General features: G+C 37.2%; 1 protein-coding gene across 1 annotated transcript in view; it reads left to right on the forward strand.

Moving 5' to 3' along the window:
• The window catches only part of Col4a1 (Collagen type IV alpha 1), a 312472-nt gene that overhangs the window by 241282 nt on the left and 51734 nt on the right, over positions 1-19456 (forward strand). The window contains exons 16-20 of the mRNA XM_083112536.1: positions 2498-2628; positions 8675-8837; positions 11440-11562; positions 15255-15407; positions 17050-17175. Coding sequence (XP_082968662.1) covers positions 2498-2628; positions 8675-8837; positions 11440-11562; positions 15255-15407; positions 17050-17175 — 696 coding nt within the window. The remainder of the gene's footprint in view (positions 1-2497; positions 2629-8674; positions 8838-11439; positions 11563-15254; positions 15408-17049; positions 17176-19456) is intronic.

Below are 19456 nucleotides of genomic sequence, written 5' to 3' on the forward strand. Positions count from 1 at the left end.
CCCAAATAACATTCTGTTCAAGTTAAGAAGATTAAATGGCTAAATATCACATTTTTATCTTATTCCCATTTTGCGCAACACGTTATAGTTAATTTCGATACATGTGATATTCTTCCAATTAATTTTAAAAGGAAGTATGTCACATAAATATTTTTGATATGACAATACAAACAACACGGATACGTGTAAGACCTAGTTTTTTAATTGATATGCCACTTACAAAGGTACTTTATTCTCAAACACTTTATTAAAAATATGTAACTAAAGTAACACTGCTATAAAATTATAGAATGAAAGGAATCATGGTAATAAATAACAGAATCTATTTTTCAGTAAGTACCACTATCATACTAGGGCTTCTTTTTAATAGCCATATGGTTGTTTTAAGTTTTTAATACAGAAGTAGCGCAAAAGTAGCGAAGTAGCGAGTAGCGCACAGGAGTAGCGTAGCAACCTACTTTTTGGTAAATGTAGCTGTAGCTGTAGCGTAGCTACATTTTGGAAGAGTAGCTGTAGTTGTAGCGAAGCTACTTATAAAATGTAGCGTTCTGATCACTGTGTTCATGTAACTCAAAAGTAAAAGTCTAACAGAGATTAAATATAAACACAATATTGTTGGAATTAATGTACATGTGGCCGTGGTAGCTCAGTCGTTATGGCATCTGACTACCATGTGAGAGACCTGGGTTCGATCCCCAGTGGGAGAGAACCGGGACTTTTTCAACCTATTCAAGGCTCCAGCACCCACCCAGCATCGTATAAAGTGGGTACCTGGAGAAAACTCTGGCGGGTAAAGGTGGCCAGGGGCATGGTGTTGATCACATCACCCCAGCTCGGCCGAGATCAAGAAAGTGTGGGGCCCTAACCCCACAGCCCCTATACACCTTCATGGCATAGTGCAAAGCACAGGGGACACTTTACTTTTTTACTTTATGAAGCTGATCTTTGCATTTCCAGTTCTTAGAAATGCAGGGGAATTCAAAAGTTTGTTTCCTTTGGTAACTCCGTTATTAGTAAACATAGCGAAAAATGGAATGAGGAGATAATTGTTGGAAATATGTGGGTTTCAATCTAAGGTGCTTTACTGCTTGAATGTTCAACACGGCAAGCACTGCTCAGACTGTACACTAATACGAGCCTCAGTGGTAGCCAAAATGCTACATGCTTTACCCGGAATACTGTATGTATTTATTTGCAATTTAATACAGTGCTGAGTAAATTGATGACAATAATTACAGGTAAAGTAAAAATGTGAACATGTGACATGCATTCTCTCCCCTGCCTCTGCACAAGAGGACCAAGGTTGAGGACCTTGTTGATTCGACATGAAATGACCCTATTATTTATTGATTAATTGAATTGTTGTTTTAAGTCCACTTTATGCACAGAAAGGCTAATCGGGACTGGACCTACAGTTTAAAGTGGAATCCGAACCACTGTGCCATGTGCCTCCACCTGGTATCGAACCCGTGACCCTAGAACACTACCGTATGTAAGATTTACGTATGCTTTGCGCTCAAATCCCTCCCCTACCTCCCACCTAGCAGTGCCTCAAGCAGTCTGTTGGACGTAAGGTAGCAGGAGGGTGCAAGCACTGGTCATCTTGATTTGGTTTGTTATGTTGTGTACTGTACGTCAATTTTACGTAGCTGTAGTAAAACGAGAAAATTCTTTCACGTAATTTTGACTTTCGAAAATTCAATTTGAATAGTTGGATTTTGAAAACAAAAGTTTAGAAGCATGCACTATTTTCTTGTAAGACTTTAAAATTACATTCGTTCTTTATTTACAGCATTATGAATATTATTATTGTTAGTTTTTCATTGTTCGAACATTTCGCCTTCATTCTTAATGTACATACGGGCTTGTCAATCAAGACATTCTCTTAAAATATTCTATGTTAAATGAAGAATAAAATTCCAATATAAGGAAATAAACAAAATAATGTTCACAAAGAATCATAATTTTGTTTTCATGATTTAGAGGTTGTGTTAAAAATAGATTCCTTCATGTACGTAAAATTGACATAGTGCTAGTTACACTGTGGTTAAATGACAAAAATAAGGAGAACAGTCCCCATTTACATTTCCTTTAATTTATTACTAGGTTGTCTCAAGAGTAATTGGTTTATTCTAGATCCCTTTTTAAACTTTAAAGGGAAAAGAATAATAGGTTTTTTTTTAGATGTCCAAGGGAGGGAGAGTCATCCATTGTCGTTTACTCATATATTAATTAATAGTTTTCAACATCTTGGAGTGGGAAGGCCTTCAATCATTCACATACTTTAATAAGAAGAAAGTATTATTAAATGTTAAGTGTAAAATGTTAATATGTAATTTTTATTATAGTAATTGTTATTATTTTTCACCTTCAGTTTCTGTGAAATTCATCTTGAAAACCTAGAACTTTATCTGATATCATAGAGTAGCCACACAGACATTTTTTTAAAAAAAATATGTATCAATTCACTTCATATCTTCATTTTACTTCCAATCAGGATTCTGTCAGCTTCCAGCCAATTTGACAGCTGGATTTAAAGGAGATCGAGGACTAAGGGGTGAGAAAGGAGAGCCAGGCCCCTCTGGATCAGATGGTTTCCCTGGAGATAAAGGACTGCAAGGTTTGCGAGTAAGTTATCCTCGGCCTGCATTGCCCATAGATATCTAGTTCCAGACTAGTCACAGTAGACAATAGTTGAAGTTTACATTATTTGTAGGTAAAATACTTTTGCAATGCTCACAAAATAAAGCAAGAAATGGAATAAAGGTTTCTTCTCACACCAATGATGCTATGAAATTAGCGAAAATTTTGAATTTTTCTACTGTCCTGTGAGTGTTTCCTTTTACCTTCTTTGATTTTTACTTAGCCCTTTTGGCCCTCATTGCTTTTATCCATATATACGAGGGTTGGGGAGTAAGTCATGGCAACCCAGTAATATTTTAATTATATGCAAAGGTGGACGGAAAATGGAGACTGCGGGAGGAAGCCTGACATGAGTACTTTACCCGCTGGTCAATAGATGGCTCTGTGCGTTGTACTGCATGAGCACGGGGCGCTGGGAAAACAGTTGTGAGTCAGTCGTGGAGTAAGATGGAAGTGACCAGATTGGAACAGTGATCGTACATCAAAGTGGACGTTCTCCGGGGGAGAAATGCGAGTGATTGTCGTGAAGAACTGGTAGAAGCATTAGGGAATAACGCTCTGCCATATCGAACTGTCGCAAGATGGGTAGCAGCATTTCAGAGAGGTTTTCACAGGGTTGTTTTGGTTTTCTTTCATGATTCCTACCAACAAAATATCCATAATGGTAACTCTTTCAGTTGTATATAACAAATTTTTAATTCATCCTTTGATTGTCAAATTATTACTGGGTTGCCATGCCAACCCTCGTATATATAATATAATAAGGGGTTCATAGTCAAGGATGTACATAAGGAAGGAGCTAATAGGGCTCCAAGCTCCACTCAATTCCATGAACAAGAAATTTGAAGAAGAATTTAGGGGGTGTTACATGCAATTGACAGAAATATTAAATGAAATTATTATTTATAGAAATAAATAAATAATTGATAATTGAACACAGGAACTCTTCATTACAAGGCGACAGAGCAGTTTTTGTGTACTTTAGAAGCAGTTCTACAGTACTGTCTGAAAAACAATAAAAAAAAAAGAGGAAAGATACTTCAGCAGTCACTTCATCAGGTAAAGATGTTGCTCACAAGGGAGGTTATCTAAGTGTCCCTCTCTGATTTCCATGAAACTTAGCAGGTGTATAGAGGGGCCCAAAGGAAGAAATACGTGTTTTTGTGTTTCAGCTAAAAAACTGTTTTAGGGAGCACCCCCCCCCCCCCCAAATGTCAAGAAGAGGAGAAATTGAAGTGGGGATCTGCTCCGAAACCACGTAAATATGGCATAAGAAATACACACACATATAATTGGAACACACACAGCACAGAACTATAGGATTGTCAGTACCAAACGCAAGTGCTATCGTGAAGGACGATGGTGGTTGAAGTTCTGTACTAATAGTACTGGCAGATACACAAGTGGGACACTTGAGATATGAAGTGCATATCACTGGCAAACACAGCTCTGTGCTGTGTGTGTTCCAATTATATGTGTGTGTGTTTCTTATGCCATATTTACGTGGTTTCGGGGTCAGATCCCCACTTCAATTTCTCCTCATCTTGACATTTGAAAAGGGGGGGGGGGTTGCCCACTAAAACAGTTTTTTAGCCGAAACACAAAAACGCATACTTCTTGCTTGGGGCCCCTCTACACACAAGCCAAGTTTCATGGAAATTGGAGGGGGACACTTGGATAACCTCCCTTGTCAGTACCAGAGTACTTTGAGTCAAACCATACCAAATGGTCAAAAAAACAAAAACAAACAATAATTGGTTGTTTGACCATTTTTAAAAATTGTCTCATTTTTGTTATCATCACTAGTTTTCCCAGAACTTGTAACCTCCCTATTTTATCCTTATTTTATCCTATTTTATCCTATTAACCTTTTTCTGGAGCAGTTTCAATAAGGTCCAAGTTCTGTACTGAAATGAAACAATACACAACTTGGACTGAATTTAAATCGTGCGAGCAAAAAGGTTCTGGTCCTTTTACAGAACCCCAATAGAATCCATTAGAATATATGTGGTCCTGGATCCTTAACAATCTCAGCGTTGTTAAAGGACCAGAGATTGTAAAAAGAAAATCAATCCCATCCGGGAGAGCAAATCAAACTAACTAACTAACTCTCTAGCCTTCTTAAGCCCGAAGGTTCATGGCTGCAGCAACACAGGCCTTCCATCTGGCCCTATCCTGAGCAAAATCTATATACTCTTTTCCATCCCTACTGATTTCCTTTACGTCCATCTCAACATTATCCTTCCTTCTTCGTCTTGGCCGTCCTACAGGTCTCTTACCATCAGGTTTCCCAACAACAATCTGTAAACTCTTCTTTCCTCTCCCATGCATGCCACATGGCCTACCCACCTAAGTCTTCTTGATTTAATCATTCTAATAATATCTGGACATGAATACAAATTATGTAGTTGTAAATTATGTAACCTTCTTAAGGGACCAAGTTTCACACCCATATAATACTACAGGCAAAATTATTGTTTTGTATATTTTAACTTTTAGTTTCTTAGATATTAAACGAGAAGACAAACGTTTATGAAGAGAGAAGTAACATGCATTTCCTGAATTAAGCCTACTTTTTATTTCCTCTTTAATATCATTTTCATTTGTTACTATTACTCCTAAGTACTTGAATTTGGAAACTGGTTCAAAGGAGTTGTTATCAATAATTAGATTTTGATTATTACTTAACACTTGGTTTTGATCTGTAAACATACATTTTTTCCATATGAATTTATATATGGTCCAGGAGCCTTTTTTCCATATGAATTTAATTATGGTCCAGGAGCCTTTTTCCAGATGAATTTAAATATGGTCCAGGAGCCTTTTTTCCATATGAATTTAATTATGGTCCAGGAGCCTTTTTCCAGATGAATTTAAATATGGTCCAGGAGCCTTTTTTCCATATGAATTTAATTATGGTCCAGGAGCCTTTTTCCAGATGAATTTAAATATGGTACAGCAATCTTTTTTCCAGGTGAATTTAAATATGGTCCAGGAAACTTTTTCCAGGTGAATTTCAATATGGTCCAGGAACCTTTTATCCATATGAATTTAAATATGGTCCAGGAGCCTTTTATCCAGATGAATTTAAATATGGTCCAGGAAACTTTTTCCAGATGAATTTAAATATGGTCCAGGAGCCTTTTTTCCATATGAATTTAATTATGGTCCAGGAGCCTTTTTCCAGATGAATTTAAATATGGTACAGCAATCTTTTTTCCAGGTGAATTTAAATATGGTCCAGGAAACTTTTTCCAGATGAATTTCAATATGGTCCAGGAACCTTTTATCCATATGAATTTAAATATGGTCCAGGAGCCTTTTATCCAGATGAATTTAAATATGGTCCAGGAAACTTTTTCCATATGAATTTAAATATGGTCCAGGAGCCTTTTTCCAGATAAATTTAAATATGGTCCAGGAGCCTTTTTTCCAGATGAATTTAAATATGGTCCAGGAAACTTTTTCCATATGAATTTAAATATGGTCCAGGAGCCTTTTTCCAGATGAATTTAAATATGGTCCAGGAGCCTTTTTTCCAGATGAATTTAAATATGGTCCAGGAAACTTTTTCCATATGAATTTAATTATGGTCCAGGAGCCTTTTTCCAGATGAATTTAAATATGGTACAGCAATCTTTTTTCCAGGTGAATTTAAATATGGTCCAGGAGCCTTTTTCCAGATGAATTTAAATATGGTCCAGGAAACTTTTTCCATATGAATTTAAATATGGTCCAGGAGCCTTTTTCCAGATGAATTTAAATATGGTCCGGAAGCCTTTTTTTTTTTCAGATGAATTTAAATATTTTCCAGGAACCTTTTTTCCAGATGAATTTTAATATGATCCAGGAGCCTTTTTTCCATATGAATTTAATTATGATCCAGGAGCCTTTTTTCCATATGAATTTAATTATGGTCCAGGAGCCTTTTTCCAGATGAATTTAAATATGGTACAGCAATCTTTTTTCCAGGTGAATTTAAATATGGTCCAGGAAACTTTTTCCAGATGAATTTCAATATGGTCCAGGAACCTTTTATCCATATGAATTTAAATATGGTCCAGGAGCCTTTTTTCCAGATGAATTTAAATATGGTCCAGGAGCCTTTTATCCAGATGAATTTAAATATGGTCCAGGAAACTTTTCCATATGAATTTAAATATGGTCCAGGAGCCTTTTATCCAGATGAATTTAAATATGGTCCAGGAAACTTTTTCCATATGAATTTAAATATGGTCCACGAGCCTTTTTCCAGATGAATTTAAATATGGTCCAGGAGCCTTTTATCCAGATGAATTTAAATATGGTCCAGGAGCCTTTTTCCAGATGAATTTAAATATGGTCCACGAGCCTTTTTCCAGATGAATTTAAATATGGTCCAGGAGCCTTTTATCCAGATGAATTTAAATATGGTCCAGGAGCCTTTTATCCAGATGAATTTAAATATGGTCCAGGAAACTTTTTCCATATGAATTTAAATATGGTCCAGGAGCCTTTTTCCAGATGAATTTAAATATGGTCCAGGAGCCTTTTTTCCAGATGAATTTAAATATGGTCCAGGAGCCTTTTATCCAGATGAATTTAAATATGGTCCAGGAAACTTTTTCCATATGAATTTAAATATGGTCCAGGAGCCTTTTTCCAGATGAATTTAAATATGGTCCACGAGCCTTTTTCCAGATGAATTTAAATATGGTCCAGGAGCCTTTTATCCAGATGAATTTAAATATGGTCCAGGAGCCTTTTTACCATATGAATTTAAATATGGTCCAGGAACCTTTTTTCCAGGTGAATTTAAATATGGTCCAGGAGCCTTTTTCCATATGAATTTAAATATGGTCCAGGAACCTTTTTTCCAGGTGAATTTAAATATGGTCCAGGAGCCTTTTTTCCAGATGAATTTAAATATGGTCCAGGAGCCTTTTTCCATATGAATTTAAATATGGTCCAGGAGCCTTTTTGCAGATGAATTTAAATATGGTCCAGGAGCCTTTTATCCAGATGAATTTAAATATGGTCCAGGAGCCTTTTTTCCAGATGAATTTGAATATGGTCCAGGAACCTTTTTTCCAGGTGAATTTAAATATGGTCCAGGAGCCTTTTTCCATATGAATTTAAATATGGTCCAGGAGCCTTTTTCCAGATGAATTTAAATATGGTCCAGGAGCCTTTTATCCAGATGAATTTAAATATTGTCCAGGAGCCTTTTTTCCATATGAATTTAAATATGGTCCAGGAACCTTTTTTCCAGGTGAATTTAAATATGGTCCAGGAGCCTTTTTCCAGATGAATTTCAGTATGGTCCAGGAGCCTTTTTCCATATGAATTTAAATATGGTCCAGGAGCCTTTTTCCAGATGAATTTAAATATGGTCCAGGAGCCTTTTATCCAGATGAATTTAAATATGGTCCAGGAGCCTTTTATCCAGATGAATTTAAATATGGTCCAGGAGCCTTTTTTCCAGATGAATTTAAATATGGTACAGCAATCTTTTTTCCAGGTGAATTTAAATATGGTCCAGGAAACTTTTTCCAGATGAATTTCAGTATGGTCCAGGAACCTTTTATACAGATGAATTTAAATATGGTCCTGGAAACTTTTTTCCAGGTGAATTTAAATATGGTCCAGGAACAATTTTTTAGGATGAATTTAAATACCATCCAGGAACCTATTTTCTGAATCAATTTCAATAAAGTCCAGGAACATCTTTTCTGGATCAATTTAAATATGATCCATTAACCTTTTTCCAGATCGGTTTAAACAGGGTCCAAGTTCCATGTTGAAATGAAACAGTACGCAACTTGAACAGAATTTAAATTGTGTGAGAGATAAGAGGCTCCGGTCCTGTTGCAGAACCCATTACAATTTATGTGTTGTTGAACCTTTAACAACACTATTTTGGTCTTGGAGTCCACTATGATAACATCAACAAGAGAGGCAAGTCACACTCATCTGCTTTCATTATGCAAATATATTACAGTTCTGAAGTTAATCATGAAGACATTTGAAATTTACTTGGTCTCTTGCGTAGGGTGAATCTGGGCCTCCTGGACCACCTGGAATACCTGGCCCAGTTGGACCACGAGGTTTGCCTGGCCCAAGAGGTGACAAGGGTGATAACGGACCAATGGGATTCCCAGGAGAGCCAGGGAAAGAAGGACCTGCGGGGATACCAGGAAGGCCTGGTGGTAAAGGTAAGCAGAATACTAATAAATATTCTGATACAGAGCGTTTCACTTGCTCTATTTCTTTGCCATTATTAATTTTACATAACAATAATAAATTTATTATCAGAATCTGTATCTCTCTTGGTGCTGTATAGTAAGAGTGTGGTACTTATTCCTTACACGAGGGCAAATCGAAAAGTCTTTGCGCCTATTTTTTTCTAGCTTGTTATAAGTCTTATTACAAAAGTGAGATATACGAGCGATGCAGTAGGCTTTTCTTTGAACGGCCCTATTGTAACTTCTGATTTCTTCCATGGCACGGTGCTGTTATCAGTTGGCAAAGATGGTCGGAGTGCTCAGGAAGTCCACCCCATATGAACAGCAAAGTGTTATTAGTTTTTTATGGTGCAAGGGACAAACAGCCACAGATATTCACAGGCAAATGGAGCCAGTGTATGGGGACAAGTGTTTATCAGTGCGAAATGTGCAGTGGTGGTGCAAGGAGTTTGAAAATGGATGGGTTGCCCTTGTGGACATCATCAAGAATCTTAGGAACTCTCCAACATGACACCTTGCGGTATCCCAATGAATCGTGAACAATGTCATAAACACTACCATAGGAAATGCCAAGTTCAGTGACAATGACCTTCAGATGAACATGTCGATCAGCTTTCACCTTGTCATCAACATGGGTAATGTCGTCCGGTGTCAGTGAGGAACAAGGTTGGCACGATCACTCATTGTCCTCCACATTTTCCCGTCCATTTTCAAACTCCTTGCACCACTACTGCACATTTCGCACTGATAAACACTTGTCCCCATACACTGGCTCCATTTCCCTGTGGATATCTGTGGCTGTTTGTCCTTTGCACCATAAAAAAAGAATAACACTTTGCTGCTCATATGGCATGGACTTCCTGAGCACTCCGGCCATCTTTGCCAACTAATGACAGCGCCGTGCTGTGGAAGAAATTGGAAGTTACAATAGAGCCGTTCCAAGAAAAGCCTACTGCATCGCTCGTATATCTCGCTTTTGAAATAACACTTATAACAAGCTAGAAAAGAATTAGGTGCAAAGACTTTTCGATTTGCCCTCGTAAATGCGAATAAATAAATAACGTAGCACTACTGCACCAAAGGATTTTCTTATTTGGTAATGATATTTTTTGATATAATGATTTTTTCTAGTAATTTTTTGGAAAGGAAAAGTGTTTTAAAACATTATATTCTTTGTATTAATAATGGCTGTTGAAACTTGACTATATAAATATTTTGTACGAGGGTCACTATTTATATTTTGAGCCTAACAATGAAAAAACAGGAATTTGGCATTGAAAACTGCTTTATTGTTTTTCGAAGTATTCTCCTTTATGGTCAATACACTTTTGCATTCGTTCGAACCATTTGTCAAAGCAGTTTTTCCAATCTTCTTGAGACACCTCCATTATATGGTTTTGAACGCATCAACGGCGTCTTCCGCCGACGAAAATCGTTGTCCACGCAATTTATTCTTGATATTCGGGAACAAGAAGAAGTCATTGGGTGCCAAATCAGGACTGTACAGCAGATGACCCATCAATTCGATTTTTTGACTGTTCATAAAGTCGGTTGTTAGACAAGATGTGTGACAGCTGGCATTGTCTTGATGAAGAATGATCCGATGGCGTTTGTTTGTTTTCCGTATTTGACCGAAGACCTCTGGCAAACAAATTGTTGTGTACCATTCAGAGTTGACCGTTCTACGTTCCTCTAAAGGCACAGTTGCCACGTGACCAGTTTTCCCGAAAAAACTGGCGACCATTTGTTTCGATGTGCTTGGAGCGCGAACAACTTTTGTTGGATTGGGTTCATCTTGAAACACCCATACAATCGACTGCTGTTTACGTTCCGGCTCATATGCATATATCCATGATTCGTCACCTGTTACAATCTTATATACGTCTTTTGAAGCACCACGATTGTATTTATTGAGCATTTGTTTGCACCAATTGACGCGAGCGTCTTTTTGAGTTTTTGTCAAATTGTGTGGGATCCAGCGAGAACATACCTTTCTCACAGCTAAATGATCATGTAATATTTTATATATGCTTGTGGAACTAATGCCTATGGTTGCCTCAATCTCACAGTATGTCACATGTCGATCTTGCAGTATTAGGTTTTGCACAGCATCAATGTTTTCTTGAACAACAACTGATTTTGGACGACCTTCGCGAATCTCGTCAGTGAGCGAATGGCAGCCATGATTAAATTCGTTATACCAGCGTTTCACAGTGGCAAAGGATGGGGCTTCATCGCCAAATGTGGAAGTAAGTTGACCGATGCACTCTTGTCTTGATAATCCACGTCGAAAATCGTAAAAAATCATCGCACGAAAATGTTCAAGAGTTAATTCCATTTTATTGTTGTCACGCAATCTCCAAGGCAACATAAACAACACAAATGAAGCTATTGACAAAACATTTGAAGTACGTTATGGTCAATAATGCCAGACGATTCCGTGCAAACGTCAAATCGCGCCTAACTTCAATCAGTGTTGCCAAGGCTCAAAATATAAATAGTGACCCTCGTATTAATAACTTTGAGTGTATTTTATGGGTGGATGGGTCTTCATGTTATTGTTGTATTTCAGGTACTAAAGGAGAGTCAGGAGTCCCTGGGGTTGGACCTTCTGGTCCACCTGGGTCTCCAGGGCAGAAGGGAGAGAAGGGATTGCCTGGAACAGCAGGGAAAGTGGGAATTCCTGGAGCTCAAGGTTAGTATGGCATTTGTCATGTGTGATTTGTTTGCCAATGTGCTCCCTCTTAACAGGAAATGGTAGTACAGGGTTATTTAAAAAACAAGGAGCAGAATACAAACCTTTATTGTGGACACACAGTTAAAGATACAAGCATGTGCTATGTGTCACTGGAGGGAGTAAGAATCAAAGTCTTTATGCAATCAATATGGGCCCCATGGGTGATGCAACAAATGTGCTTCAAAGTCTTTATGCAATCAATATGGGTCCCATGGGTGATGCAACAAATGTGCTTTAAAGTCTTTATGTAATCAATATGGGTCCTGTGGGTGATGCAACAAATGTGCTTCAAAGTCTTTATGCAATCAATATGGGCCCTGTGGGTGATGCAACAAATGTGCTTCAAAGTCTTTATGCAATCAATATGGGCCCTGTGGGTGATGCAACAAATGTGCTTCAAAGTCTTTATGCAATCAATATGGGCCCCATGGGTGATGCTACAAATGTGCTTCAACTGGACTTCAATGTCCTGACCTGGATATCTAGAGGACATCCCATCCTGGATATCCAGAGGACATCCCATCATGGATATCCAGAGGACATCTCATCATGGATATCGAGATGATGTCCCATTCTCCAGTGTTGGATATTCATGGGATATGTGGTATATGTTCACGTGTTTTTCAAAAATTGGCATACATGTTTTGATATTCGTGGAAAGGTTCATTCAAAGTGTCCAGTCATTCACTATACGTTAGTATGCACACTCTGTGATGCAGTCTCAAATGACTCACAAACTTCCTCCTAAGGCATCACGTCATTTACATGCCCATTATCTCACCCAGCGATTCACGCATGTGCGCAAGGCCAGGTGAAGGTTCCTTAGCTACCTTTGTTTCTTGTTCACAAAGAACAATCATTCCCAGACCGAGATGATTCAAAATCGGGACCCCTGGTGTCGTGGCATGCTGTGGTAACCACTCCTCCACAAAGGTCTTCTCTTAGGTCTATCTGAATTGAAATGGGTTTATTTTGGGAATCTCGCACACACAGCATAATAATACCAGTACAGACTTCTACAAGAAAGTTATGTTTTCTTTGGTACTACAATAATACAGTTTTTTTTACAAGCATACTTTTATTGCAATATAGATAGTGGCGTGCCTAAAGGGGTGGGTGGTTGGTTGGGTTAATAACCCCCTTTTAGCCCAGTAAAAAGAATGCCAAAGGCAGGAAAAGATGCCTAACTACTAAAAAAATGTATAGTGCCCTTCCCCCTCTTCTTTTCGAAAGTCCTTGGCATGCCACTGTATATAGAGCTTGGTGGAGCTTTATTTTATTTTTAGCTCACTGTATGCACACATGGGCGTCCAGAAGGGGGGGCCGTGGCTTCCCCTGAAACATGAAAGTCAACCAAAAATTATGTATTTCACACATATAATTTCATTTTAGCCACAATAATATGTGTTAATTATTGCATGAACACCATAAATTCAAATTTAAGCAATGTTTCTTTAGGGAACAACACTATTTTTGAGGAAAATGTGCCTTTTTGCCCCCCATGGGAAAAAATACCTTGCTTGCTCCTCCCTGGAAAAAATCCTGCGGACGTCCATGTATGCACAGGAAGGTATATTGGGACTGGGGATTTGCAGTTTAAAGTGGGATCCAAACAACTTGTACCTCAACCATGCATCAAACCTGGGACCCCTGGATTACAAGCAGGTGACTTTACCACTACGCTGTTCGTCAAAGAATGAAAAACGAAAACTGTCCCACAACTTGTCAAGATATGGACTGTTCAATTTGGAGCAAAGATAGGGAGGAGAAAGGGCTATTCCACTTTGTGATAGGGGAGAAAGTGTGTTAATTTACATGGACTTTTCTTAACATTTAACTTTTTTCTTCCTCAAAAATGGGACGAGGCCCCAAAGTTTTTCATTTCCACATGTTAGTACATATATTCAGCTACAAGATGGCATACTTAGTTTATTTTTTGCTTGATGCTGTTTTGAGATAAGCAGATTTCGCAATTTTTGAGTGTTCAAAGGATTATATATCAGTTAGTTTGTCCTAATAGTGAGCTTCAATGCCCAGTAATCAAACCTTTGGGGTACTGTTGCTTAACAAAGATATTAAGGTTCGAAAACAGGAAAAAACTGCATTTTGAACCCTCTTTGCTGCCGCATTACAATGGAAAGCAACAATGCCCATCAAAACAATGCAGACAGTCTTATATTAACAGTATATTAAAACAAAAGTTTGGGGTGTTGTTGCTTTCCAAAGATACAGCACTCCAAACTTACCCATGTTTCACTTTTCATGAAAAATGGAGGGTATGACCTTGCACTTCAACATTTTGTACAGGAGAGTGAAATTTTTTTCAGGGTCTCAAAATTGCACAATATTCATTTCTCATTACCTACTTCAACATATAAGAAAGTAAAGGTGATCAAAAAATACAACTATCTCACTTTGTTCGAATTTCAAAATAATGGCTCTTAACAATCATAATACTGTACATATCTTTTACATGTAAGGAATTATACATTTTGTTTTTGTTTTTTTGCTGCATATGTCAAATATCTCCACACAAATAAACAAATTCAAAATTGGCTTTAGTCCTTTTTATTGTAATGGTTGTGTTTAAACCGAATATTTTCTGCTTGTTGTAAACAGGCATATCTGTAATGCTATGGTCTAGTTAAATAGATTCTCTCAAGCTGTTGACCAGGTGAGTTCGGGAAGAATTTCCAAGCTTTTGAGAGCTCATGTCACTCTCATCTTCAGGGTACGAGTGCAGGTAAGTTTTCTAACCTGAAGATAGTGACGTTAGCTCTCGAAAGCTTTAAAAATCTTCCCCCATGTCAAATTACTGACCCACCAGAACTCACCTGGTTGATAACCTGACATAATCTATTCATCATCATCGTTGCCAGGAAAGTTTAATACTAGAAAGCTAACGTGTATGAAAAGTTTTGTTAAAGCTAATGTATCGTAAAATTTACGAGGGGGTTACAAAACTATGACAACCAATAGGTTTTTAAAAAATTGAATTTTAATGAACATGATTTGTTAGAATACACCTTGACAAACATTTTTTTTTTTACAAAAAAACTGTTCTAAAGTTCATCAGTGCAGTGCACACAGCATTTTCCCCGATGCTCCCCAGAGGTCGGTTTGTAGCAGGGGCAGCAGTACAATGACGTCATCCTCCTCTTTGCCGATGGACAAGTTCCGCAGATTGTGCGTGGCTGGTTTTGTGGATTCATTTTTGGTGCTTATAAATAATTTTAACTTTAATTCAATCAAAAGATAACCCTCACTAAAAACTTCACAAGCTATACACAATAATGAAAAAAATTAAAAGTTCGCAAAAACATTTGCAGCAAAAATTTAGGCAGAGAAGCTAACATGTCATAAAATGTATGAGCGCGTTCTGAAAACAACTATACCGTTGGCCGGTTGACAACTGAGTCTGCCAAAAGACCGACACGAAAGGCAACGTGGTGAGCAGAACTGAGCGGACGAGTCCATTGCCCACCGGCTAAAGGGTGTTTGGTGAAATATGGTCATCTTGGATCGTAGGTTTTACGATACGTTTGCTTTCTAGGGTTAAAGACTTATAGTCATGTTGTTTATGAATTTGAGTTTTCTCTTTTATGCAATTTATGAATGTATTACTAACGATGTGAAATTACTCTTTCCAGGTCTTCCGGGATTGCCAGGTGGAAAAGGTGACATTGGTGTTCCAGGTTTAGATGGCTTGCCAGGATCATTTGGCCAGAAGGGTGAACCTGGGCCGCTGGGACCTCCTGGACTGCAAGGACCCCAGGGTCCTCCTGGATTAGATGGTCCCAAAGGTTTGTATTACCAATAACAGACAGAAAAGAAGCAACAAGTATGGTTATTGGACACTGTAGAATGGGGGAAAAACTCCATCAATACAACACATGCCAAAAAGAGAACATATGCGTGTATTCACATAGAGTTGCTCTTTCAAATAAAGCACCACAAACACCCCCACCCCCACATCAAACAAATTACTGACACACACAAGAGATATATTTGAATTTCAATTTAAAATTTTGGGTGTTTCAGAATGTAGGCTATTTTGCACCCGTCACATTATACAGGGTCTAGCCCCTTACCATAACTAAAATAGCATAATTGCAGTGTCGTGTTACTAAAATATTAAAACATTCTGACTTTCGTTAAAAGCCGAGGCTGTAAATGAACACTCAGCACACACAAGGACAAAAAACAGGGCAACACACACAAAATTATACTGGCCATAGTGCCAGTCGCCAGAGCCTGTTCGTCTGCAAAATGCAGCCAGGGTGTACTATGTGGAAGTGAGGTTGACAATTGGGTGTACTATGTGGAAGGTCAGCCCTTACACCCCACACAAGAGATATAAAACAATAAAAGTGTACATAACAGACACAGCAGTATATAACCAATGAATTGAATTAATAAATTGGTTGTATTACTGGATTTTTACAAATTTAGCTAGCATTGTACTGTACTGTAACCTGTGTAAACCTATAATGCATATATTTTTTCTTACCATGAATATAGTCAGTGGCAGCAATTGGGGTCCAAATCTGGGGGACAAAGAAAGTTTACTTTCCCTTGATACATAAGATTTAGCATAGTGTGGGAGCAAAAGTGGCATAAAGTGGGGGGCACTGCCCCCCTCGTCCCCATAATTGCCGTCACTGGATATAGTTCAAGGGAAATAACAATAATAATTAGTGCCTAATACAGCAAAGTGACGAAAAATCTGTTGATGCAATTTTCAATACTTTTTTGCCTACCTATTTTAAGAGATTTTAGTACTTCTTGATCCTCATCTGCTTGTAAGCCGTTATCCTCCCTTACTTCCCTAATAGCAACATGACTATGGATAGTCTAAATAATATAGGACACTTACATTGGAGTGTACATTACATATTGGAGGTGTACAAATTTTTGTGAAATAATTTGTTAACACCCAATCAGTAATTAAGTCATCAAAATACTCAAGGTGCATAATGATGAAACATTTTGTTTTTCTTAAACAGGGGAACTTTAATTGATAAATTAAAATATAATTGGCTGGGCTTGAGCAGGCCCATATAAGTTGGTACCACTGTTTATGTCCAGTGTATTAAAGAATGAACGCAAATAAAAACCTTTTTAACCAGCAGCAACACTTATGAATCCAAATATGTTTTACATTTGATTCCAGTATGCTTTAGAAGAAATAGGTAATTGTAGAAGGAAAGTAGAGATTACATGTTCTTGATTTACCTTTACCTCAGAAATGGGAAAAAAGTTTAAAGTATAATGCTTTGTTGCATGTAAGTCATCTGGTTTCTATGCAGGTGATGACCATTATGTTTCAGGGGCGAGAAAGGTGAACTAAATAGTTCACAAAAACTTATGTTCAGCAAGAATTTTGTATGAAATAAAGAGTATCTAATATATCCTTAAAATATAACTCTTTATATGTATCTGTAGGCGAGGCTGGACTGCCTGGGGAGTCTGGAAGGGTAGGACTGCCTGGATTCCCAGGAGCCAAAGGAGATCCCGGAGTGCCTGGACTTGATGGTCCCAAAGGTTTCAATGGTCCACGAGGACAGCCTGGTGAGTAAAACTTGGACATGTATATAGTGTGGGGTGGGGGGATGCAGTGAAAGGAGGAAAATACAGAAGTAGAGATAGAAAGATAAAAATAGAGAGAGAAAGAGGCTTAATACAAACTTATGCAAAATCATTATCAGTTGTTTTAAGTGGTTTTTATTTTATCTGTAATGCTACGTTTTGTCCTTGTTATCCAGAAAACTGCACACACACACAAAAACAACACGCACTTTTACATAACTAGTCACAGAGTGTATGACAAACTATCGCAGGATGAAACATCACACGATAAATAAATAAAAACCACTTAAAATAACTGTAAATTATTTTGCATCTATGGAAAGTGGTTATGTAAACCTATAAGAAGAAGCTGTATATTGATACAAACTGTTAATAAAACTACATTTTATTTTCCTGTAGTTTGTGGTTATTACAAGCATAAGAAAACAGTTTTTCTTTGTGACGTTTCAGGAGAACACACGCTCCTTTCATCAGACATTTATTTTCATTTTGACTAAAGATACAGTTATAACAATCGTTATAACCGTAAACTACAGGAAAATAATTCTACAATGCAAGCAATGCGTACATACAAGAAAAACCATTAAAACTACATTTTGTTAAAATAAGTTTTGATATGCAATATCAGTTGACTTTTGCCAAAAATATCTCTGAATTAAAAAAAAATCCCTTGCACAACTATATGTAACCATTTTGTGAATGAAATTATTACGTATTATATTATTATATATTTGTGTAAGAAGTGAATTTCAGCCATGTTGTTGGTGTGAATTTCAATTTTCAATTCTTTTTTTTATTTCTTCTTGTTAACGTGCATTGCTTGGTTATATTGAACAGTTTTCAATTCTATCTAAATAAAACAATTTGTTATTAAAAAATTGTCAGTTTAATAGAATTTTCAAAAGAGTCAGTAAAGTATGTAACACTAACATACTCTCTAGCCTTCTTAAACCCGAAGATTTAAGACTGCAGCAACACCAGCCTTCCATCTGCCCCTATAAAGTATTTGACCCTAAGTATTAGATACACATTGGCATCATTCTAACACCACTTTATCCTAATGAAAGCTTCATAAATGAAGCTGAAACATTAGAAAATACTACTTAAATCCTTTTTACTCGTTTTAATTTATTGTATTAAATATTAGTGGAAATTGTTTACTTGAAGGTTCAAAATCGGCTATCAATTATAGTGTCAGTCTGTCTGTCTCTAAAATGCTTTTGCAAGTACTAGGAGAGTCAAATGAAAAAGTCCAATAAATATTATAGTCCGGACTGTATACAGCTCAAATTAACATGAGGTATCAACTATTATTTACAAAACAACCTCAAGGCTGCAACACTATTCAAGTGAGCTTCAAAACGTCATTTTTGTTATTTTTAAAATAGCGGCTCCTCTACACACTTACACCAGTGAAGAGGAGTGCTTTCTTGCGCTCTGTCAGCCTAAAGCTTACAGAAATTCTCGGCCAATGAAAATTCAATATCTCTGTGCATGCTTACGACACCAGCAAGTTTACTAATGGAGGAAAAAGTTTGACAATGGCCTCAGTTTGCAGGTAGATGGGTGGAAAGGCCTTCGCAGTGGCTCATAAGTGACTGCACGTGGACCCCAAAGGCTTATTCTTCTTAAGGTATACAGGGGCACTAACTCAAAGTTGAATAATGTAGATCAACAATAGGTCTGTGCTAGAATACAACAAATTTGTGCAACACTACATGCAGAAATCTCCTAAAAAAGAAACAAAAGCAAATTAAGATTTTCATACAACTCTCCCTTGTAAACTGGAATAATTAATGTTCTACACAAATAAATTATTCCAAACTGTGTTTCTGTCATGAATATAAATTTATTTCTAACAACATTTCGAAAATATTAATTGAAAATTTACGTCTTCACTTTGGTACACTAATACCTATGAGAAGTGTGGCTTGGTACAACCATTACCATTTTTCAGTGCTGTAGGCCCAAAATTTTCAGAGCGTATACACTACGTTTTGGATTACGTTTCCATTAAATGTAAGGATGAAATCATTCAACTTCTATAAAAATTGCCACTAATTGTAGAATGATGATTGTAGAAAGGCATTTTAAAATTTAAATAAATATGAAACATATATTTTAATGATTGCATTTGAATGTAAAAGTTACGGTACTCAAAAACACTCCAAAGTGCCTCTTTTGAAAATGCACTTGTCACCTCTAGAATGGTTTTCACAAACTCTTGAACTAGTTTCATTTGGAGCATGGTAGTTTTGTTTTC

Source organism: Lepisma saccharinum, chromosome 26 (genome assembly GCF_977018435.1).
Source record: "Lepisma saccharinum chromosome 26, izLepSacc3.1, whole genome shotgun sequence".
NCBI classification, from domain to species: domain Eukaryota; kingdom Metazoa; phylum Arthropoda; class Insecta; order Zygentoma; family Lepismatidae; genus Lepisma; species Lepisma saccharinum.